At 38.4% G+C, this 24,643-nt stretch overlaps 2 protein-coding genes across 2 annotated transcripts; both read right to left on the bottom strand.

Moving 5' to 3' along the window:
- Positions 1–7,222: 7,222 nt before the first annotated feature.
- On the bottom strand, positions 7,223–16,332 carry LOC143879574 (mechanosensitive ion channel protein 10-like). The gene is made up of 5 exons (XM_077382029.1): positions 15,541–16,332; positions 13,313–13,436; positions 12,473–12,766; positions 12,154–12,356; positions 7,223–7,772 (listed from the first exon to the last, which is right to left on the bottom strand). The coding sequence occupies exons 1-5, from the start codon at positions 16,266–16,268 to the stop codon at positions 7,511–7,513; spliced, it is 1,611 nt and encodes a 536-aa protein (XP_077238144.1). The 5' UTR covers positions 16,269–16,332; the 3' UTR covers positions 7,223–7,510.
- Positions 16,333–21,806: 5,474 nt separating this feature from the next.
- LOC143879568 (replication protein A 70 kDa DNA-binding subunit E-like) lies at positions 21,807–24,377 on the bottom strand. The gene has a single exon (XM_077382019.1). The coding sequence runs from the start codon at positions 24,218–24,220 to the stop codon at positions 22,313–22,315; it is 1,908 nt and encodes a 635-aa protein (XP_077238134.1). The 5' UTR covers positions 24,221–24,377; the 3' UTR covers positions 21,807–22,312.
- Between the last annotated feature and the right edge of the window lie 266 nt (positions 24,378–24,643).

The raw sequence follows: 24,643 nt of genomic DNA, 5'->3' as shown, positions 1-24,643 counted from the left end.
GGTGTACAATAACCAAGTTCCAGGGGGTTCTTTTATTTTTCATTTGGAGTGAAATGGGGCAGCAAAGGAAGATAAAAAAAGGTGTGCCATTATCAAAACCGGGTTTGTGCCAATACCATTGCCTAGGGGTTGTCTAAGGGAAGCAAAAGGGCCTAATGCATACCATTTTCAAAGGAGTGCAATTATCAAAGATAGGATGTGTTGAAATCAGCACGCATCCCAGCTATAAAGGGATACGATCAGAGTTTTAAGGGAGGTCTTCGTTATTCTCATTGAGAGGAAAAATCAGAAAGGCTTTTTGTCTTAGAAAAATCAAAAGGGAGGAGGAAAAGGGGAGTGGATTAGCATTAAAAGGACTGTTTTAGAAAGGAATGGAGGGAAGACAAATATCACTTTTTATAAAACCCCAAATTAGAACATTTGAGAAGAGTGGCTGTCCATGGAAAGAGGAAGGGGGGTGACGTATCTCACAAGGGTGTGTCAATGCAAACCCTATATGTAGTAACAAGAGTTAAATTTTATCCCTTGTTGCTTCCCGGACCACCCAATTTAAGTGAAAATGTTAGTCATAATGCATTAGAGGGAGTGTCCACTTGGATTTGATGGGTGTAAAAAATTTCACTTAAACTCTTTAAATACCCAAGAAGGATCGAGAGAGTAGGATCTTCTTTCAATTTCTCGTTCACAAAAAGCCCTAGCAGAAAGAAAAAAAAAAACAAAAACAAAAACCAAGAGAGGGAGAATGAAGGGAGAGGAATAGAAATTGCAGAGGAGAGCTTGATCTCCACCTCCGATCCGCGGCCTCTTCATCGCCTCTCGCTATCAGCTCATCTCCTTCTTCCCTGATTGTCTTCCTACCTCCGATCACATCCCTGTGAGATCTCAGATCTGAGATCTGAGATCTAAAAAGAGAGAAAGAGGAGAGGAGAAAGGAAAGCAAAGGAAAGGAAAGGAAAAGGAAGCGAGGATTTTGTTTTTCCAGACAAGAGACCGCGGCCATGGGTGATTCGAGCGGTTCTGTTTCCATTGACATGGAGACTATCTCTTTAGGTGGAAAGGTTTTGATTTCTTCCCACAATTTCTTTTTTTCGATCCTCTTCTCGATGTTTAGATCTAATTTACTTGTGATTTTTTTTTTATGATTCTCGTTTTTTTTTAATTCGAGTTCATATCTTCGAAGAAGAGTTTCATTGACATTTTTTTTGACGCTCGGGGATGAATTTTGGTGTTTTGTTGGATCTTGTAGGTTTTGGATGTTTGGATTATAGTTTTAAGGTTTAAATGGTGAATTTCTTGCCAGAATTTCCGTTTCTGATATCTTCTGGTTGTAGATTATTTCATTTATTTTCGAGGATTATGTAGATTCGGATATTGTGGCATCTTGTTGAGAAAATGCTTGGCTTGTTCTTTGGATATCTTTGAAAGGGATTACCATCATATTTAGCACAATATACGCACATAAATTTGTCTTTTGTTTGGCACAGAATCTGCCCACCTTTGAGCACAATTTTCACCCAGAATCTGTCCACATTTGAACACAATTTTCACTCACTTTAGCCTCTGTTTGAGCACAATTTTTACTCATTTCAGCCCAGTTTTGCGCAAAATCTGTCCCTGCTTAGCACAATTCTGTCAATAATTTCGTGTCCAGTTTTTGCCTAAAATCTGTCCGCATTGCATGCCCCTGTTTTGCATAGTTCTGTCTATTTGGTTCTTTGTCTATGAGCAATAGCGATGCCATGTATATTTTGCAGAGCAATAGCGAAGGTTATCATAGGAATTGTGTGGTTGTAGTTGCTACTTCGGAAAGATGTCTCATTTAGCAGAAATTCCATCTCTTAGTGTTCATATTTTTCCCTTCTATGAATGGCGATTTCATTAAAGTATTTCATGTTTGATGGGCTGTGGTAAATTTTCAACTCTCATTTGTTTGTATTCAAACAACAACAGATCGAATGGGGCTTGGAACTTGATTATACTTGTATTTTTGGTTTAAATGAATGCGATTTGATTCGAAGGTCACTAAAGGTTGCCTTAGACTTTGATTTTTGAAACTGCTCATATGTGGTTAGTGTGGGATTCCATGCAGTTTTCCCAATATTTGAGGAGCTTTGTCCACTGATTGGTTGTTACTTGTTGCTTTGGATTCCAAAGTATGTGCTTTGGATTGTGTCATATCCGTCACTATTCTTGCAAGATTTATACTTAAAATATCTTGGCTGGACACTTAATGACAAAGTGAGTTTCTTTCATTCAAGTGAATTCTGCTGCCTGGCTATTCTCTCGTTGCTGCCCCTATGGGTTGTTTCACTTTACAACTGTGATTTATGTCTGCTTAGAAGCATGTAGCTGCTGCCCTACCTAGTTTTGTACTCTATTGTTATGTTTTGTAATTGTTCATAGGTGCATAATGGCAGCCCTCATGCACATTTGCTAATGGCAGCCCCTTATACCCTCAATTTTGGAAAATCTTGCACATCTTTTGATAATAGCAGCTTTTACACTCTTATGATTTTGGTAGACACTACCATAATATTTGCAGCCTTTTTTTGGACTTGGATTTTGGCAGCCATTACTTTGATATTTGTAGTCCTTTTATCACTTTGATGTTTGCCTTCTTCTACTTCACTTTGATATTATCAGCCCTCACCCTTTGCTACTTGACTCCCCTTTGCTTGGGAATGCATTTTTTGTAACATGTTATTTGTTCACCAAAATATAGTCGGGTGCATGATGGCCATAGTTCTATGCATGTATACATGTCGGAGTGCCCATTACATATATGTGAATAGATGCTTCCGAGCATGTGCGCGTGTGTACATATGTATGCATAAGCATGTATTTGAGAATATGCCTGTATATGTGAGGATGTGCAAAAGGGTTATATCTATAAGTGGTGGTTTATTTTGGGGAATTGGAGGTCTGTTGTGAGGGATCTTGTTTGCTGCTTAGGGTGATATATTTGTGTCTTTTAGTGTTTTCTTTGGAGGTCTATTACCCTTTAGAAGACTACCTTTCGTCTCATTAGAGTGTCATTTGTGAAAGACTTTCTAACTTTTTTTAAATTATCTGCCCTGATTTGTGCTCCTTCTCATTGTTAGGTCAATGAAAGAGTCATCTGGAGCCCCAATGGAAGGCACTCTATCTCATTAGGCAGTTCTCCTTAGGAGACAAGCCTTATCGTTTAGAGCCCATTCCTTAGGGAGTCTAATTTAGTGGAAAGTTTTCCCATTAGGAGGCATGCCCTGCCTCATGTATAGAACCTTTTTAGGTTGTATCTCAGCTGGTACCTCCTATTAGTTGAAGACCAACTTGGTCTGTTAGTTGTCTTTAGACTCATTCATTGCAAGGGCGATGAAGGCGCTAGCCCAAGCCCATCCTTAGGGGACTTGCTCAGTCCAAGTAGCGCTCCTCTCCATTTGTATATAGAAGACTTTCTCAGTCTCATTAGCACTCTTGTTTATCTCTTATGTGTTTTCAGTCATACTTTGACTCAGTTGCACCTTCTCTTAGAGTTTTAGAGAGTCTTTGACTCATTTGCCCTCCTTTAGAGTATCTTTGATATGCTTGTAACTCCTTTTTAGTGTTGTTTGGTTTAGAGGTTTATCCTTAGAAACCAGCTTAGTCTTGTTCGAATTTGACCTGTTCAGAACCCTTATCCGTTCTCTTTTACTTTAAAATTTCAGTTACTTGTTTGTGGTTTATTTCAAGTGTCTTTGACATTAGTTTGCTTGTTCGGGGTTTCCCCGTAGCTTTAGGGTTTTGCCCTAGTTTATGGCTTTATGTGTTCTCTTTAGGTCTTTGACCAAAAGAGTGAAAACGTTTTAAAATTCAAAAACAATTGAAGATTTTAAAATTCAAAAACATTGAAATATCTTAAAATTCAAAAAACAGTTGAAAAATATAAAAAAATCTTAAGTCTTTTTGAAATGCTTTTGAGTTTTTTAGCATATTAGGAGAGTTCGTTTCGAACTACGTTGGCTTGATCCTCTTTCACGAGGTACGTAGCGCAGCTCGGGATTTATATCCCAAGTCCAGCCAAATTTTTGTAAATAATATTTTAAATCTTTTTGAATAAGCAATCTTTAAAACCCCGTTTTCGAAAAGCTCTTCCTCTAGAGTTAGGAGTTTCTCCTAGAGAGTTTTAGAGTTAGGAGTTTCTTTTGATATGTTGTTTGGTTGTTTGTTTGTTGTGTGTTTGTTTTAGAGTTAAGGGTTTGTTCTAGAGTTATAGGAGCGCCTCCGTCCGGTCAGTTGGCGATTCACATCGCCGATTGATGACTAGGTCTTGGATACGTTAGCGAACCTATTGTTTTCCTTAGGAAATACAGCCTAGTTACACATAGGTTGTAGGAACCACTTGCATTAGCCTAGGGCTAACATGCATTTAGTTAGGGCATATAGGGTGTCCTAAAATCCACAATTCACTGGAATTTAAATAATTGTACAAGAAACTTTAATAACTAGTCCGGTCTTTTAGATCGAGTCTAAGATAGAGGTCTATGTGTCTTAGACATCATAGCTTAGAATAGGCGCGAAGAACTACGTTGCCTTGATTCTCGTGGAGGCGGGGATACGTAGGCTTCTTTGGATGAATATCAGACCATCCGAGGACTCGGGCTAATAATTTAGAGTCTTAGGATTTGTTGTTTTGTTATATTGTGTGTTTTGATGTGTTTTCTTACTTTATCGTACTGATCCTATACCTTTAGCTATAGCTTGCATGTGTTTGCACATCAGAATTTAGACACCCATTAGGCATGTCACTTATAACCTAGCTTTGCTTAGGTGACACATTTTTTTCATTTCATTTTGTGTATGCTTATTTCTTTATCCTCAGGAAATGCATGCTTAGGTAGACGATTCCTGAGAATTGTTCCCATTTCATATGATTTTCGCCTGAAACTCTTTAAATTTAATAATAAATGGCATAAGAGACCAAGTGCTTGCACTCGGACGAATTGGGGGTGCTCTCAGACCTTCTCCATTCGTAATCAGGCACGAACCCATATATATTTCTGGTTATCCATGGTATACAGAGCATATTTTTGTTTAAAGGATCCATGGCCGTATACCGTGGATGGCGACTCTGAGTTTGTTTAGGTACGTTTCGAATCCGGACTTGTTCCCGAATCGAGAGGTATCTCTTATATATCGCCACTCGTGCTATGCTATGAGGGTGGCATTCGTTTCGAGAGTTCCTTGGTAGAGCTCTCCATTCACGTGGATGATCCTAAGAGGCCGCTGGGGGCTCGTCCCCCACCTCTCTCCCGGATCGGGGTCCACACAATGCCAATGCTCAGGGATGTTTTTGTACCTTTTCGATTTTTATTTTTTTAAGAAATGAAGGATAAGAATGGGATAACTAAACGAGGGGTTTCGATAGGAGCTTTGGGATTCCAAGGGTTCCGAAAAGACTTCAAGAATTATATGCGAATGGGCACTTTCGGGGTTTCAAGTTCTTTTGGCATTTGAGTTCAATTCTTCAGAGATTTTAAGATTTGGCTTTGGAACTTTATTCAGGTTTAGGGATTTTGGTTCAATTTTGGGGAAATAGGGTCCGGTCAAAATGGGGTGTCTACAGCAACCAGAAAATCCACCATAGAAACAGGAGATTACAAGAGAAGATCAGTGTCTCTCACCAAACCCACCAAGAAACCCTAGTGCACTCTTTTTCCCCTTTTACTCTCAACCCTCTTCTAGAAAGAACGAGCTCACGAAAATAATCCCTAAATCCCTTTAAATAAAGCGGGCCAGAACTTACTCGAGTAGGGCTGAAATGACTTAAAACGGGCCGGGCGAAACAACAGGCCGCTTCCGGGTCATACACAATATTTCAGACCCCAACCGGGTTGAATTCAAGATGCCCAACTTAACACATTTTAGTTGAAAAATATCAAATTGGTGACCAGCCATGTTTCAAGGTGTCAGACAACTAGTTTTGCGACGGTGGGTGGCTGTCTACAATTAGGGATGATAAGTAGATCCCTAGTAGGTTAAAAGCATCAATTTCCTTCCATACAAGGACTAATAACATGCATGTACTCTTTCAATTTTTCATCCATGTATAAAATTGATTTTCATGAATAGAAAAATGGCCAACTGCCTTAAAGACAATCCCAAGAACATATGAAGTTAATAATGTGTCAATGAATTGATAAGCTTAAAGACAAGTTGAGGTCCAATCAGTTTATCTCAAGTAACAATTTCATGTTACAATTGGAGCTCTAATAATTAATATTGTTGGTGGTCGCATTTTATATTAGGTATTAGAAAATATTAATTATTAGATAGGTAATGTTCATTACTCATGCCATTTATCTTTCGTCATGTGGTGCTTCCTCGGTCCAACTCTATCCTTGCCTAGAGCTCGTATTTCTAGCTGACAAGAAGAAAACTCAACAGCCTCCCACTGTTATTGCCAGGCATGAAGACTCATGCATGCATATTCGGTTGGTGCCACTTTAAGGACGTTTCATATTTACCGACATATAATATGTACTTTTGAAAAACATTAATGTTTACCTACATGTACTTTGAACAACATTTCCTAAGAAAATACTCTCTCATTTCACTTAAGAAAAAAGTACTCTCTTTATCATTGAATTTTTATATTAACTTTAGAAATAAGAGAATATAAACTAACACCATAAGAACAATGTTATTTCTTGGTATTAGCAATAAGATATAAGAGACTCTACATTTTTGGGGCATTAATTACTAGCTAGTAAACAAGATATAAGAGATTAAGTTCATCTTCCTATAGCCATTCTATCCAAATATGCAGCTCCAATAGCTAGTAAATTCATTATAATCCATTGATTCTTTAAATGCACACGTATACCCATAAAAAAAAAGTTAAATGCACACGTATTTGTCGCCATAGATCGATATGATATGCGAGTGGTGCCTGTTTGTTTCACAACCATTAGGAAAACGGTTGGGGCTCTAAAAATTAATGCTTTATAAAATTATAAGAAGAATGATAGAAGCAAGGGCCCTCTTTACGCAAGGGCTAAAGAAGGGTCCTTGAATAGATCCACGTCTAAAAATTAATGTTTGTTTCCACCCACTGTTTGATATGTCTCGAAAGCTTCTCGTCGTTTTATTTTTAATTTTTTAATTGGTATTGTCAGAGATTTTGGGGAACTGCAAATAACCTTTTGACAACCCTTTTAACACTAAAGACAAGAAGCTTTCGCCACAGATCAATAGAGCGGAGTGCTAAAATCATATCCCTTTCAAATATTATTTAAAATGATAAAACTACCTTTTAACTATGTAAAATACCAACTCTCTCTCCCTCTCTCCCTCTCTGAACTTGAGAGCACCAACATCATGAAATTACAAGCCCTTCGTCCAATTCAAAAAATAAAATGTTAATTACAACAGGTGATGATTTAACCCAACTCAGCATTACAACAACGGGATTAGAGTCGATAACCCCCTCCAATGGCATTTGCACGGCATGCATGGATTACTCTTGTGATCCAACACAACATCCATGTCATCAAGGCATCGGGACGCTGGTATTAATTGATCCTGCTAACATGGCCTCTTGAGGGAGAAGGTGGTAGCTTATGCTAAGGTTTTCAAATATCTTCTTCAACTCAAAGACAAGATCCGATCTACGGTTGTTCCTCTCCGGGAAGTTTTGATAGTTGATGGTGTGTAGTACGGTGAGAGACATTTTCATATTGTTCACGTTCTCGATCTCTTTCACCACCACGGAGTGCTTTGATTGCCAGTGCTTAGGCTTGCTCTCTATGTATCTGCATTCACAACAAACATTTCGGTTTTAAGGATACAGTACTGAAAATTAAATAACTTGAATAGGGACCCCGAGTTCCTAGATAAATTCCGCGTTAAAAATAATAATTTGAATATGGAATAAATGGTCAATTTTTTTCTTCTGAAAATGACCAAAAAAATCCCTCTTTTGCACGAATATTAAGAAAGCAGTGGTGATTTGAAAAGGACCAAAGAAGAGTGTTTTTCACTGTTCATGAATTTTGGAGGACAAAAATGCTCTTCACCTTTTTTCAATCATATCTATTATTTTATTATTACTTTTTGAAACTTACCACTTTCTTCCTTTACCTCTCTCTTCCTTTTCAATCACATCTATAAATTACATTCATTATTTTATTATTACTTTTTGCAAAACAAATTTCAACCGCTACTAAGGGTTTTTTTTGGGTTTTGCAAAACCAATTTCAACCATTATGTAGGGGTTTTGTCACGGTTTTGCAAATATGAACCACTATTTAGGATTTTGTTAGGGTTTTGCAAAACCAATTTCAACCACTATTTAGGGTTCTGTTAGGGTTTTTCTGTGTTTGAGAACCCTAGTGGTTTAGAGTGTTCAAATAGAGGTTGAAAGTTCCTAAATAGTAGTTTATAGTGTTGAAATAGTGGTTTCCAGTGAGGAGTTAGCGGTTGAAATCTTGAATTATTGGTTAAAATTGGTTCAAAGTGTGTGTCCATAGTGGTCGGAATAGGTGTAATAGTGATAAATTACTAGTTGAAAAATGTAATTAGTGGTTCAAAGATCTATAGTATCCAAGTAGTGGTTGAAAATGAGAAAGCAGGTGTAATATTGTGGTTAACAGTTACAAGTTAGTGGTTACAAGTTTCTATTTAGTGGTTGAAACTTTGTATTTAGTGGTTGAAAGTGTATGATTAGTGGTTGAAAGTTTTCAGATAGTTTCTGAACTCTGTAATTATTGTTTGGAATTTGGTTGAATTCTATAATTAGTGGTTGAAAGTGTCTTTTTAGTTATTCAAATTGTCTATAGTGTGTAAAATAGTGGTCAAAAATGTGAAATCAAGTGGTTGAAATATGTTTTAGTCCTTCAAAGTGTCCAAATAGTGGTTGAACTCTGTAATTATTGTTTGAAATGTGGTTGAAATCTATAATTACTTGTTAAAAGTGTCATTTTAGTGCTTCTACAGTGTGTAAATAGTGGATGATAATTCACAACCAAGTGTAATAGTGGTTGAAATCTTCTATTTAGTGGTTGAAAGTGTCCAACTAGTGGTTGAACTCTGTAATTATTGTTTGTAATTGGTTAAGAATTACTATAGTAGTTCAAATAGGTGTAATAGTGGTTTATAGAGATAAATTAGTAGTTGAAATATGTAATTAGTGGTTGAAAGTGTCAATGTAGTGGTCTGAAGTCAAAATACTTGTGCAAACTGTATATAATGAGAAATTAGTGGTTGGAATCTGTAATTAGTAGTTGAAAGTGGTGTAGTAGTGGTTTATTAGTTGAAATATGTAATTAGTGGTTGCAAGTGTCTATATTTTATTGTCTTTAGTATGCATCTATGCCGGTATAACATCTGTTCACATACTATAATGGTTTTGTTTCTACAGAGAAGGGCAGAGTAAGTAAGGTTATGCTGACACTATGGTGAGTAACTATGACATCGGCCAGTACATTTATTCATTCATTAGCGATTTTTTGTAAGTGTTTACGCTTTTACGATAATGCATTTCTGTGCAGGCTATTTATCTTTCATCTAGATGTTGTCCTTCCTGTTTTCACAACTGCATACAGTCCTTAAAACTTTGGGAAGAGCATGAAGATTTAATAAGAAGTAGCCCATTTGGACATTTGGTCAAACTATAAGGAGTTGAACTACACAAAAAACTTATGACTGTCTTAGTGCTGTGTTGGCAAAAACAACTTAGGATGTTTAGAATAGGTAGTGTGATACTAGTGGTTCGAAGTTAGGGATGTAGCACAAATTTTAGCGTAAAGTATGGTAGGTGAAAGATGTAAATATAAGTGCATTTTAAGTGGATGGACCTGCTCAACGGCTCATTTAAAAAAAAACCGGAGATGTAAACTGATTTCAACTGGTCCCTACAACTTTGAAATATCTTCAGTTCTAACTTTATTTAGTCTTCATTTCTTGTAGTTTTGATTGTAGGTTATTTGTTATTAAGGAAATGGAATGCCTGAGCAGATATGAAAGTTTTGACTTTGTGCACGCTGATATTACTGCTATGAGAAGAACTCTACTCGATGAATTCTTAGAGGGTGTGTATGGGAGTCAATATATACGATTTTGCCAACATTGTACATGGAAGGAACTTTGAATGTCGTTGATTTTTTCTGTAATTGAATGCACATGGAAGGAACAAATGAATGACCACTTTAATTTCTGTAATTGTTTTCTGTAATTGAATATACATGGAAGGAACAGATGAATGACCACTTTAATGTCTTTAATTGTTTTATGTAATTGAATATACGTAGAAGTAAAAGTTCATTGTTTTCTTACATGTTCAAGATTTGGGTGTGTCAATATATATCTTTGCATGATTTGGGCGGCTCAAAAGGCTTCTGCTTATTATGATATGCAACATAAGGTTTGGAGTCAACTTTAGAGTCGATTTTAAGCAAAACAATAGTTGCAGAGTCGACTTAGGTTCATTTTCTTTTGAAGTTGACTCTTGAGGCGCCTTGCAACGTTTCTGTTCAATTTTTAAAGAAAACAGAAGTTTTAAAGTCAAAGCTTGAGTCAACTCTCGGTTGTTGTTTTTTTAACAACTACTTACACCCATAAACTATTATTGCTGGAGTTGGAACCACTATTTATACCCTCTAAACCACTATTTACACTTAGAAAACACTATGTAAACACATGAACCACTATTCCAACACTATGAACCACTATTCCAACACTCCTGAACCACTATTCAAGTAGGTGATATTCAATCCAATGAACCAATTTAAACTAGATGGAATCAAATCCAATGAATCACTTTTTACAACCCTGAACTACTATTTATATTGTTTTAACCACTGCGTACACCCATGAACCACTGATAGTAGAGTTTGTACCACTATTTATACCCTCTGAACCACTATTTACACTTAGGAAACATTATATAAACACATGAATCACCATTCGAACACTATGAACCACTATTTCAACACTACTGAACCACTGTTCAAGTAAATGGAATCTAATCTAATGAACCAATTTAAACTAGATGGAATCGGATCTAATGAATCACTTTTTACAACCCTAAACTACTATTTATATTATTTTAACCACTACATACACCCATGAACTACGGATGGTATAGTTGGAACCACTATTTATACCCTCTGAACCACTATGTACATAGTTTTAACCACTATTTACACTTAGAAAACACTATGTAAATGGATATTATTTAAAATTGACTACTAATCTTGTGAGGAAAAATTTAATCTTGTTCCACCCGAAAAATAAAATCAGAAAAAGAAATAAGTAAAGAAATAAAAGCCGCATTGATGGAGCACAGGTGGTGGCATACATATGTGCCTAGCTTGATGGGCGGCCTCGATTTTGGTGTTATAATGGTGGTAAAAGTATTAGGAAGCTTTGGAACTTAAGTTTTGCATGTAGTTATGGCATTTTTGAAAGTTATTATCTTGGAATATAAGATTTTAGAGTTACAAGATGTTTTGAAAGTTGTTATTGTTGTAGTTTCCAAGCTGGGTCAAATTCTTAGGTTAACAATGTGTGGTTGGAAGTTGTAAGGGTGTAAACGGTTTATGTAGTGCAAAAATTTGTTAAAAAGAGGTGATGAATGTATGTTGGAACAGTTGAAGAAAATATTGGGATGAAAAAAAGAAATTCTTTTGTGGCGGAGCATTGCTCCTATTTGGTCATTCTTCCTCAAGTTCTTTGTTTTTTTTACCTCTTGTTCTTTTTCCCTCCATCACACACATGCCTCATTTAATATCCCAGTTGAATCAAATGATATAGTGGATTAAACTTTGCTCAACCCAAGCAAAAAAGTTTTGGGCTCACGAAAGATTGGGAACATCGTTTGATGATCCAAATTATTCATCTGATGGGACCCACAATGGATGGATCATCTCCCCAAAACCTCTACTTTTGAACAACCCATCCAACCAATAAGGGGCTGGCATTATCACTGATAAATTTATAAATTTAGACACTTCAATCAATGTCACTTTGTTTGTCCTACTTGTAGACAGTAAAAGCATATCAAATAGGACAAATAGACATAGGTGGAAGTGTACAAATTTATGGGTGTCATTGTGTCAATATCAACCCCATTTTCTCTCAAGTCAATTAATCTTGGAAACTTGTAAGGAAAGGATGTGTGAGAGCATTGCTTACGATCGTATAGATTTCTTTAGGTCAGTGATAGTCTCGACTGAAGTCCAAACGTCTATCGAGAAGTCAATACTGTCTCCCATTTCTGGACTTCTATAGAAATTACTGATGGGCTTTGTGATCAGATTCGAGTTGGGGTAGTAAATCTTCTCATTGTCATATCTAAGAAATACCGTTGTCAAAATATTCATCTCCTCCACAATCATCTACACAAAATCAGCAATCTCAATTCAAATCAAAGGAGTAGTTAACAAAATGGAAAACATTTTCTTTTTTCATTCCAATGAGATAATAGAGAAGCTTGACTCATAGGAAAACTTACATGGACACCATCAATGACGCAACGATCACCAACATCGAAAGGGTGCATGACAAAGACAAAGATGACGGATTCGAAGACGGTCTTGCAAGTGTTTTGGAACATGAATCCAAGGAGCAGTGATTGGGAAGTGATAACAACTAGGACTTTGCTTGTGGCTAATCCCATTACCATAAGTGATACAAATATTATAATGACAAATACGATTGTGCCCACCAGTTTATGAAGCTGTTGCACTGCCGTCTTTGTGTCATTCAAGGCATGAGCAAGAGCTTTTCGCTCAATATAAGCTCTCACCTGCAAGAAGTAAAGCCCCACGATAAGTATTTTCATTATTTTTTTTTCAAAGTACTAGGATGCTACTAGTGTTAAAAAACTTGGACTCGGATGAGAACTCGACATAAGCAAGTCAATAATTGATGCGGGTGCCTCTCTTTGTAAGGGAGATTTCTTAATTTGTATATTTTCTATATATTTTTTAGAAAATTAATTACCTATCTAGTCTCAAAAATAGAATCAAAGCCGATGTCTATCCAAACCACTGACAAGATGAGATGCAAGAAACACAAACACATAGCAAAAAAACATGGTTCAGTAGTGTGCTTATGCCCGTGGAATAAGAGTGTTTTATTATCTCTATCAGTGTTTGTGCCTCACACATTAATCCGACCAGGTGATAGATCACTGCCAGAATACAAGACATCAACCCAAGGGACTCAAATATTTGTCCAGTTAACTTGACTTAATTGAGTTCTGAGTTGACTCATTTAGTTATTATGGCCGGCACTCTGTTACTGCCCTTGTTCCTTGAAGTATATATAAGAGTTTTATGTAATAGCTTACCACCCAGTTCCTCAAAGAGGACTTTCTGATTTTGGCAGTCTCAACAGCTCCTTCAAAGAGAGGGAATATTGTGTTAACCTCGTCCTTATTTAAGAACCTCAACAGGTCGTCATCTTCAATGTACCTACATGATAAATATCACACATTATAACTAGGGCTGCAACTCGGGTCGGGCGGGTCGGGTTTTGGAGAACCCAACCCTACCCGAGAAATATCTCGGGTCGGGTTTTTTTTTTTCGGAAAACCCACGATTCCCAAACCCGCCCCTACCCATGATAAATCTCGGGCCGGGTCGGGTTTTTTCACGTTGACGCAATTTTTTAAGGAAAATTCTTATTTGGCAAGGCAACTCAACTCAACTCAGCAGAAATTACACTCACATTACACTTGAATCAAACAATGATGTAATTACACTCACATTACACTTGAATCAAACAATGTTGTAATCAAACAATGTTGTAATTACAATCAGACAATCCTGAATCAAACACTTGAATCAGCTCAACTCATAGAAGCAGAAATTACACTCACATACAATAACAGTGCGTGTGTGGGTTTTCACTTTTAACTTTTAACTAACAATAGAAAAAAATGTATATACTATAACTTATGTAACTCGGGTCAGGTCGGGTCGGGCCCCTTCAAACCCGGCTCGACCCGAGAGTCATGCGGGCTTTTGAATGCTCAACCCGGCTCGACCCGAATCCCATGAAACCTGAACCCAACCCAGGCTATTTTCGGGTCGGGTCGATACGGTCGGGTAAAACCCGGCTCGAGTTGCAGCCCTAATTATAACTACTTCAAAACTAGAAAATCAACAATTATATATAGTGGGCCCACTATACTTTTTGAAAATACTGGACTTCTCACGCACACAGCATATTAGATCTCATAAAAGACAAAGCGAGTTCTGCCCATTAGCATGACAAGTGCCAATATCAATAGCTTTTCTAGATTTAGATTTTTAATACCAGAAACAGAATGCTTAGGTTGACGCACACGGCAATAAAAAACAGACAATTCTGCGGATATTTTAACTAGTCAGAAAATCTACCATGAGTAATTGGGTCAGAAATTTATGGCATTACCTTATTTGCGAAATTCACTCAAATGTGATGACCCTATTTGCAAATTGTCTAGAAAGACTCTTCTTGCAATAAAAGGAAGTAGAAGACTTCTTTTGCAAAAAAACCCTTAAAAATACTGTCGGCAACACCACTAGTAGGGGTGCAACCCGGGTTGGGTTAGGGTTGATGGTTGGGTTGGGTTGAGGCCAACCCTAACCCAACCCAAGATAGCATTCCCTCAACCCTAACCCGAGCCTCGGGTTGAGGATGGTCAACCCTAACCAACCCGCCTCCAAATCGGGTCGGGTTGCGTTCAGGTTGGGATCGGGTCATCTACGACCAAACAGAAAAACACAAGAAAGAAAATCATGATAAAATTAGAAGACCCAGGTCGGGTCGGGTTGCCAAGGTCTCAACCCTAACCCAACCCGAATTTAAATCGGGTTGGCTTTTCCCAACCCAATCCAAGAAAATGCCAAGCCAACTTGAGCCAAAATCAGGTTGAACCCGTCGGGTTTCGGTTGAGCCTGACCCAAGTTACACCCCTAAACACCAAATTGGAGGCCCAGCGCAAAAGTATTTGTCGGGCCACTTGTTCAATGATTCCAACTATTTCCAACTATGGATGGGACTTGGAGCAAAATATATTAGACGATTCTAACCCTCGCCACTAAATAGGTGGTGAGAAAATAAAAAAGATGACGGGAAAGATAATTTCTAGAGAAACTTATTCTACAAGAATAAATAATCCCAGGAACAGCTTATCCAAGAATATTTTATCCCAGTGGTGAACAGCCAATTTAAAAACTGGTTTTGAAGTTAAGTATAATTACTTGTAAATATATAATGGTTATAATAGCCTTGTAAATTATATAATTAGTGACTATCAAAAGGCCTTAAACCTTTAATGTTTAATTTTCAAAAAAGATTAAATTAAAATAATCTTATTTTCATAGAACGATCCTTCCCCTCCGATCTATAGAAGGACGGCATATTATGAAAAATTCTATAGATCGATTGGAGGGTTACAATCATCCTATGGAAGTGATTTTTAGGCACAACCTATTTACAATTTGGCCGAACAAATGGACGGTTTGGATCACGGGCCTTACTTTTTACCGAAACGTAATAAACCAAATTGAGAAAACCAAGAAAACTCACTTCACACCGGGTTTGGCAACGTTCTTGAAGATGCGCTGAGCCGCAAGCCTAGCTTCGAACTCGTTCGTGATCTCCGACTCGGTCTCCTTGAATCGCTCCATGGTATTGTCCACCGTGTGCGTAATTGTGGAAAGCCCTGATTTCATAACATGACTCACCAGCTTCTTCACACCCAAGGCCGACGCGCTAGCCTGACTCAGTCTCTTCAACCTTGCCACGTCAATCCGCCTCGACCCTGCCCCACTAGTACTCCCTTCCTTCATCGATAGCCTCCAATCCAACGGTGGCCTCGCAGCCATCGACGCGGACTGCTTCCACTCACTCGGAGACCGGGTCAACTCGCCCAGAGCAGGACCCGACAGCGCCTCGAGAATGTAATGATGAAAAACACTCTCCTTCATCCGATCAAAGAAGGTTGCCACATGGAAGGACGATGCGAGAATCTTGACCATTAAAATCTTAACGAGCCAAATAATGGCCCCGATCAAGATCGCGAGGAGCGCGCGCGAGAACATAGAAAGTAGCCGTTTGTGCTTTAAAGTTGACCGTTCGATCTCAGATTTGAACATTAGGGTCCAAACCATTAAAACCAATTGACGGAGGGGGCGGTGTCTTGGTAAGTTGAAGGGTTTTACTTTGTCGATGTGATCGGGGGGATTCTCAGGGGTTTTGGGTAAGTGGAGGATGAATTGATCTGAGGTTCTTTTTTCTTTATCTGGGTTTTCCATTTCTGGGGTTTGAGAGTTCTACTGGTTTTGAAATTTTGTTGGGAGTGAGGATAGTGGGGGTTGCTGCTTATACATATGGTGTTGACTAGGCGTGCAAGTTTGGCCCTGTCAGCCTTGACCCGCCCTTGTCAGCTCTGACCCGCCCTGAGCCCGAACAGGGTCAGGGTTCATTTTTTTTAGACCCCGACTCAGGTCGGGACGGGTTCTAGGTTAATGCCTCGGGTACCCTGACCCGGCCCGACCCTAAGATTTCTATTATAGAATTGAACCATCTGTGCGTGTTTCTTTTGCTAAAGTTTTCTATTATCTTCGATTGATATTTCTTTAGATTATTATTATTAATTGTCTCTGTTGCCCGTCATGTTGTTGAATTCATATTGTCTTATTTTGTTCCCTTTCTCTGTTTATTGATCATTTTGTTCTATATGATAAGTGGTTGCTTTATTTTTGGCACTCTTAACAGGTATTTGCACTAGAGTCAATTATGGGCCGGCCCGGCCCTGCCCAATCAGGGCCAATCAGGGTGGGCCAGGGCCAGCACTGAGCCCTGTAGGGCGGGCAATGGGTTGAGGCTTTTCGGCCCTGACTCAGGGTCAGGGTGGGTCAGGGCCAAGATAATGGGATCCAGGGTTGGGCCAGGGTTTTGAAAAACCTGACCCAACCTGACCCTGTTGCAGCCCTAGTGTTGATAGTGGGGCAACTGTTGTAGTATTCATGGGTTGCAATAATATCCGGAAAGATTCCATTTTCCACTTTATGCTGCTTGGATGTAATAATTGTGTAAATCCCTAAAATCTAGTAGACAAGAAGGGTGTAATAATTGTGTAAAATACCACTTGATATATATAATAAGCTGGGAGGAAAAGCCCGGGCTTTTTTGAATTTTTTTAAAATTCGGTGGGATTTATATCTCACTTTTTTTGACTTTTTCTAACAAAGACACCTATTCAACTCATATATTTTCAATCCTACCCCCTCCTTTATGCTTTTTAACAAAGGCACCCATTCAACCCACTTATTTTCAATCCTACCCTTCCCTTATTTTTTTCTACATATTTTTTAAATAACGCTTTTTTTTTATTGCCGTGTCGTGCATTTTTTTTATTTTTTTAAACAAAAATTCATTAGAAAAATTGGGTATCATATACTTTTTTTCGCCGCATCGTGCATTTTTTTTTACACAAAAATTAATTAGAAAATATTTTCTTTTGCATTTGGGCAACAAAACACTAAATTGGAAAAAATCAGATAACTTACCATCATGTTAAAGTATAAAAGATAAAAAAACGCCTTTCTCCAACAGCTTAGGCTTTTGGAGAAGTTGGTTTGTTCACATGGTATCAATATTTACCATGTGATATAGAACTGGACAATATAGAACTGGACAGTGATATAGAACTGGACAATATAGAACTGGACAATATTTACACATCAGGATCGGCGCGTGACAAATTGCACGTCTAGTGACATGATATCACATATCTTTACATATTAAATATCCCCAAAAAGGAAAAAATTTCATCGGTAATACTCCCCTCCTATCTCTCTCCATCTCTCCCTCTCCCGGCTAGCTTTTCATCAAAACAGGAACTTTACTTGGACTTTACTCGGTTTTACCAAGGTTTTAAAATCCTGCCCCCTCCATGGACTTTACTTGCCCAAAAAATGCTTAAGCATCCAAACAAAGCCTAGTGGGTTCCATGTGAAAGCAACAATCCAGGAAAGTAGAGTGATGTGGTAGGTCTTACAAGGACTTGGGTACCCTCCCCTTAACGGTGAGCTTTTAAGGGTGAGTTCTACTCGGGTTCAAACATTTTATGCGGTATATGCTGAGGTTGAAGTGCTGGGGACAAAAACAGATCACCAACAATAGACCGCCATCTGGCTCCTGAGCCCACAAGGGTCTTGAGGTCGCACGGTGTGACACGTCATCCCACCTGGCCCTTGAGCCCACCGAGGCGTTGAAGCCGCGTAGGTGAGACACGTCATCCTAGCTGCTCACTGAGCCCACAGATGACTTGAGGCCACGGAGGCGATACGTGTCCTCCTACCTGGTCCTTAAGCCCACAGAGGCCCTGAGGTCACATGGGGAGACATGTCACCGCCAGCCATGACGATCCCCAAGCTGCAGGCACAACAATCTTCTCCAACACGCCACTTTCAATAGGCCACGCACCTCCCAACAAGCTAATCAAAGGACACCAGCCAATCTCGGAAATAGGCACAACAATGCCAATCATGGCCGTCACTTGAAAGGTCACGTCCATGGTCAGAGCCACTCTGAAAATGGTTGAGGAGACTCGGCACCGCCCTAAAGCACCAATGTGATTCTTCGCCTGGCACACAGTAAACACACCACCCAAGGGAATATCATCTATAAAAGAGGATCCGCACATAGCAGTCAGAGGAGGGGGGAAGAGCTAAAAGAGCCAAGGTAAACCGAGCCAAAGTACGCCTGAGCTCTAATTTGAAGCTTAGTTCCATCTATGACGTCTAGAGCTGACTTGAGTGTCGAAGGGTCCCTAGGAGTTCCCAAACTCTTAGTGGCCTTAGCCCTTTGTTGGTCCACGCAGGTCCTTGCAGCACTTTTGAACCTCGGGGCGTCTCAAAAGATCTACCAGGGCACTCGATAAATTTTGGACTGTAACATGAGGTATGGGTAAATGATTCGGGTGTGACAATTCCATAACACGAGGCCAACACTTTGTACTTGTACAGAAAGAGTGGAAAATGACTCGAGAACACAGAGCTACCACTCCCTACATGTGGACTAGAAAGTCTCCACGGTCTAGCTAAGCTCACATGGATGGAATATAGGGAGTGGTGATCCCACTGAGTCCATCTCATCGACCTCTTGCTGGCAAGCCTCAAAAAGAAAGTGTCCTTTGGGAACACGGTTATGACCCAAAAGGAAGTGGATGCCCCATTGTAGGCAAAAGACAAACAACCCAAAAGGAAGTGGATAGGCACAGGACAAACAACGGTGAAAATGCTGGGGTAATCATTTCCAAATTGTTAGAAAAAGACAATTTATTGACTGGGACCTTGTCCCATTTAACCAGTCCAATATTATTGACTGGGACCTTGTCCCATTTTAAAACTGTTGTAGTTTTAAAATAGTACTTTTCATAATTTGAATGTATTTATTATTGACTGGGACCTTGTCCCATTTAATCATTTATTTTTGTTTAGAGACCTTCAATTTATCAACAAAATTGACACCATCAACAGGAGACTATTCTACAGAGCCTTGTGATTTTGTTCCTTCATTATGTTTAGGGAGATGTTATCAGCACTGCTATATTTTGATAACCGCACTCCTCATTCTTTAAAAGTATGGTATGGCCCGCACCATAGGATGATCCAAACCGTCCATTAGATGGGTAGCATCCTAAATAGGTTGTGCCCCAAAATTCATCTCCACAGGTTGATCCTAACCCTCCGATTTATAGAGGGTTAGGATCATCTTTGGAGTTACTATTCTAAAAGTATCTTTTATGGTTTGAAATTTCATGTCTGTAGCATAGAAGTTAAAAGCTTTACTTTCAGTGCCAGTTTCTTATTGCTCTCTGCAGAAAGAAGAAATTAATTAATATTTTTAATGATAGAAAAATTAAAGTTTAGGTGGCTTAGGTCTTATGTTCAACTCAGATGGATGTAGCCATACATTATTTGCATTTTGTAAGATGCAAATATTCTTTTTATCTATTATACCAACTATGTTATACGTTCTTAAAATATCAACAAATTTTTGGGATTTTTGTATGATGCTAATAAAAAACACTGGGTTGTACACAAATTTACAAATTATGCAAACAATCCAATGAAACACATTAATTTCAAAGATTTAGATACATTATTCATTAACAAAAGCTGATACAAAATACAGTAATAGAAAACTAGAAATTTACTATAATTTCCATTCAAAATATCCACTTTAAAGGGGAACCATGTAAATAGGCATCACATTTTTATGATTTTAGACATAGACCAAAATGAGATTTATATAATAATTAATGTTTTCTATAGGCACAACTTAAAGAGTCTTAAACAACAAAGGGATTTAATTACATAAACTTAGTACCACTTTTACATGTTATGTTTTTCATAATTTTGCTATTTTGGTCCTAAATTGGCTTTAAAATTTTTATTTTATTGGGTTAGGGGGGTATTTGTATTATTTATGTACTAAAACTTAATTGGAAAATCAATAAGATTGACAGAAGGCTGTTGTTTGGATTGCATTATATCAAGTGTTATCTGATTGCTGAGTTTGAGACTTGTTAGATGTACAAAGCAAGTAGAGTCATTATCTCACTATGGGAGTGCAGTATATCATTTTCCTTCCATTATTCAGGTTGCATAAATAGTGAGAGCTAAGGAGTCTCATAATCAAAATATAGAAATGCAGGATATCATTTTCCCTATTATTCAGGAGTTTCATGAATATTGAGAACTATGATACCAATATATAGTAGAAAGCAGCAGGGTTTTCAATTTTAAAATATTTTTTGGCATAATAGTAGTAACACCAAAAAAAAAAAATTATACAAAGCTTGTATTAGAATCAACTTACTTGATATTGCAAATTCTCTATTTCTATCACCTTATTTTAATTAGTTTACAACTTGTTTTATTAGTTGTAAAATGGAAAATTTCTATAAAATCAGTTTGAGAATGTTAGCATTTTGAGAATCAATTGCGAGTCCAAAACTGATTTTGGATTTTGAAGAAAAAAAACAGGGCCTAAATGAAAGAATATTTTTTAAGGATATTTTCATCATATAAAATTCTAAATCAAATATGAATGAAGTTGGACATTCATTCTAAGCCTAACTAGTTAGACAGATTAATTCTACAATTATTTTAGGGACTTAGAACTTTAGAGTAGTCACAGATACAGGACCGATTCGGCTGAATAAACTAATGTATACGAACACCAATAGCAGACATCACAATTTATAACTTCTTTTCAGCACTAGCTAGACTTCTTCTGCCTCACCCTCATGGCAACTTGACAAAATAACAGCAATGTAGTGATATGATGTGGTTTGATTCCTTTTTCCTCGATCTCCCTAAAAGCTCAAAAAGCTTTCTTCCCTTGACCATATCAAAGCCGTCCAGAGAAATTTCGAATGGACTGAGTTCATTCATTTGCTCCAAAAGAATGGACTGAGTTCAACAGCAATTTCGAATACATGTTAACAACTTCATTCTTGATTAGAACACTGCTTTACAACCTACATTGGAGAATGCAGCCATGAATCTCTTTCCCATGTCGCTTTGCAGTAGAGAACGCGCAAGCAAGTAATATCCTTAACATGGTAGCCATATCAGGTCATATAACACTGACGCGGTGCTTATTGAACAGTCCCACATGTATTTTTCCAAGATAAGATGCACACAGATCATATAACTCTCCCTCCCTCATAGATCATATAACTCTCCCTCCTCCACAGGAACCAATTCGATGTGAGAAGAGAATAAATGCAACACAATCAATATGTGCAAATAAATAAATAAGTACTGCAATTCAACTCAACTAAGCCTTTGTCCCAAACTAGTTGGGGTCGGCGGTACATGTAAATCATGTAAATTATTGGAAGATCATATAATCAAATAGCGATCTGAAAATATACCATGGGCATAAAAGAAAAAGACACTGAAACATGCCTTTTCACATAGTTTCAATTATATATTAGAAGAAATGAAAACAGCTCAAGGAGATTGGCAGTTGAACTTCAGCCAGGTTGGCCAGCAAAAGCGCCTTGCCTTGTGATAATATGTCCATCAAAGTTCAACTTATATGCATAGAATCGCAGTAGTACCAAGCATGCTCATGAGGACAGACACGTTAAGATCCATTACAGATGGATCCCATCTTCCCCAAGGGATTCCATTTTGTGGTTATAGCGAGAGCTTCTCATCTTTACAATATTCAAAATCCTCCTCCCATCTTTGCAATTCCATATCTACCAGTAACACTGCTGTTTCAATATGCCGTAGAGACAGAATTTGATCTTGGACAGTCTCTAGCACAATATTCAAAATCCTCCTCCCATCTTTGCAATTCCATATCTACCAGTAACACTGCTGTTTCCATATGCTGTAGAGACAGAATTTGATCTTGGACAGTCTCTAGCCCAGTGACCACTTTGATTGCATTTGAAGCATTTACCAGAAGCACTATCAGTATTTGCTCCAGCATGAGGGATCCTATTTCCATAACCTCCTCCCATTGGCTGTCCCTGTCCACTTATGACCCTCGGGCAGTTCTGGGAATTGTGGCCAGAACCACCACAGCCATTACATAGCAGGTACACCCCTGTACTACCTCTCCTCTGACCTACAAAACTGGGTTCTTCTTCTGGAATATTATCTATCAAACTCAAAAGATACTTGCTCTCAGATAAGAAATTTACTTTCTCTGCTTTGACAACAGTTAATTTTACCTGCTGTTCATCGTTAAAGGTCTCCTCTTTCACTTTCAACTTGAATAAATACTGAGTAAAGAGAACCCCCCTTATAATTTCCTCAAATTTTCCATCATCTTGTTCTTCGTATTTCAACAAGTACAAATCCTTTGCAGAAATGCCCATGATCTCTTCACCAGATTCCTGGAATGCAGTAACCGCTGTAAAGCCTGTGTGGTCTTGTATTTGAAACTGAAGAAGATAACGATAGTCACACTCGGGGAAAGACTGATCACACCTCTCGCAAATCCATGTTCCATCACCATTATTGTTAACCTTCTTGTTGCATTGCCTATCCCCAACCATCAGAGGACAAGCCGTATAGCAGAAATTTTCAGTCTTTATGAATGAAACTGTTGCCTTGACGGTGATCCAGTCTGGTTTCGCAGATCTTCCAAGCCCCTCATCCTTGATTTGTGAAACAGTTTTACGGATTTCTGTCTTTCCCATACTTGGTGTGTCCATCGAAATAGAATGAGAAACAGCATTCTTCCCCTCTCTATCAAACCACTCCCTTAACATTTTTGCCTCTGGAAAATCAGGGTTTATGAATAACTGGGATGTAGAAATTGTTCCCACAGTCTTCCCGTTGAAATCATTGACTCTAGCAGCTTTCACAGCCACAACAGGAAATACCCCAGAATCACACATAACTTGTAGCTGTTGGCCTTCTGCATTGCAAAAATTTCCCCAAAGAGTTAACTCAACACTTTGGCCAGACATATCCTTCAACTGAAGAGTTCTTTTAAGAGTTTCAGTACCATTTTTTCTCATTATTGTACTTGAAGGGTTAATCGATGAAACTATACCGATCACATCCACCATAGAATTACTCTCCATGTCCTCAACGTCGCTTATGGATCGAAAATGGAATTGCTGCCTTGGTATAGAGTTGTCCTCTTCCAAACAAGGCTGAATAGTCGACGTAGACTCCAAAAATATCTCCCAGTCATTATTGAGGTGATTGAAATTCTTCTGAGCTTGTTTTAGGCTTCCCTTGGATATCAAGTACACTTTCCCAACCTCAATCATGTCATAAAATTGATCGGCAACCATGTTAAAACAGGTCACACGTATTTCTCCACCATCAGAGTCGAGAAGATCAAAAGAGAATACCTTCCCCTCCCCCCTTGGATTGTTGTAGCGTCTAAGTTCCCCTTTTGCTGTCACTCGGGCCTTGATTGTCCACCTGCCTTGGTAAGGATTCAGAGCGGCAATGGGAATTATCCTAGCAGGAGCTTCATTCTTGGCTATAGGTCCTCTATTTGCATACATTGGAACTGGTTGGTGATATGCCGTCTGAGCTGAGCGCCCAGAGTTATTGATGGGAGGTTGTGGTCCTCCTGGCTCTGCTTTGGGGTACATAGAAACTCCATTAGTTGCATTTCGTCCAGGGGGAACACCCCCAGTAAATGAACCACCAGCAAGTGAACCACCATAAGATTGTGGATTCCCGGAGGCTATCCCAGGTTGAACCATTGAAGATGACTGTGCAGGAATGGGAACTCTTCCCTGTGAAGCAGTAGCAGCAATAGAACCATCTACATATTGCTTTGGTTCACCAATAGGATCACACTTTTCAACTATTACTTCCAAGTTGAGGATGATAATGATCCTGATTGCATTGATGGGTGTGGGAAAGTCACAAATAAAGAATAATGAAGTGCAGCGAAAAAGGAAAAGAACAAACAAAGATACAATTAAGCAAAGGCATATAAATTCAACCAAAGAAAATTGAAGCTATAAACAGGGTGACGAATTCGCTAAACAGGGTGTAACTCTGGAATCTGTAACGTTTGAAATTTCAGAGTTACTATTCTCTGTTTCAATTGTATATTAGAATCTGTAAACGCTTCTCATCTTTGGAGTTACTATTCTAAAAGTATCTTTTATGGTTTGAAA

This window comes from Tasmannia lanceolata, unplaced genomic scaffold (genome assembly GCF_043159265.1).
Source record: "Tasmannia lanceolata isolate RefF3 unplaced genomic scaffold, GAP_Taslan_0.1 ptg000002l, whole genome shotgun sequence".
Taxonomy (NCBI): domain Eukaryota; kingdom Viridiplantae; phylum Streptophyta; class Magnoliopsida; order Canellales; family Winteraceae; genus Tasmannia; species Tasmannia lanceolata.
This window is presented reverse-complemented; position numbering and strand designations above follow the sequence as displayed.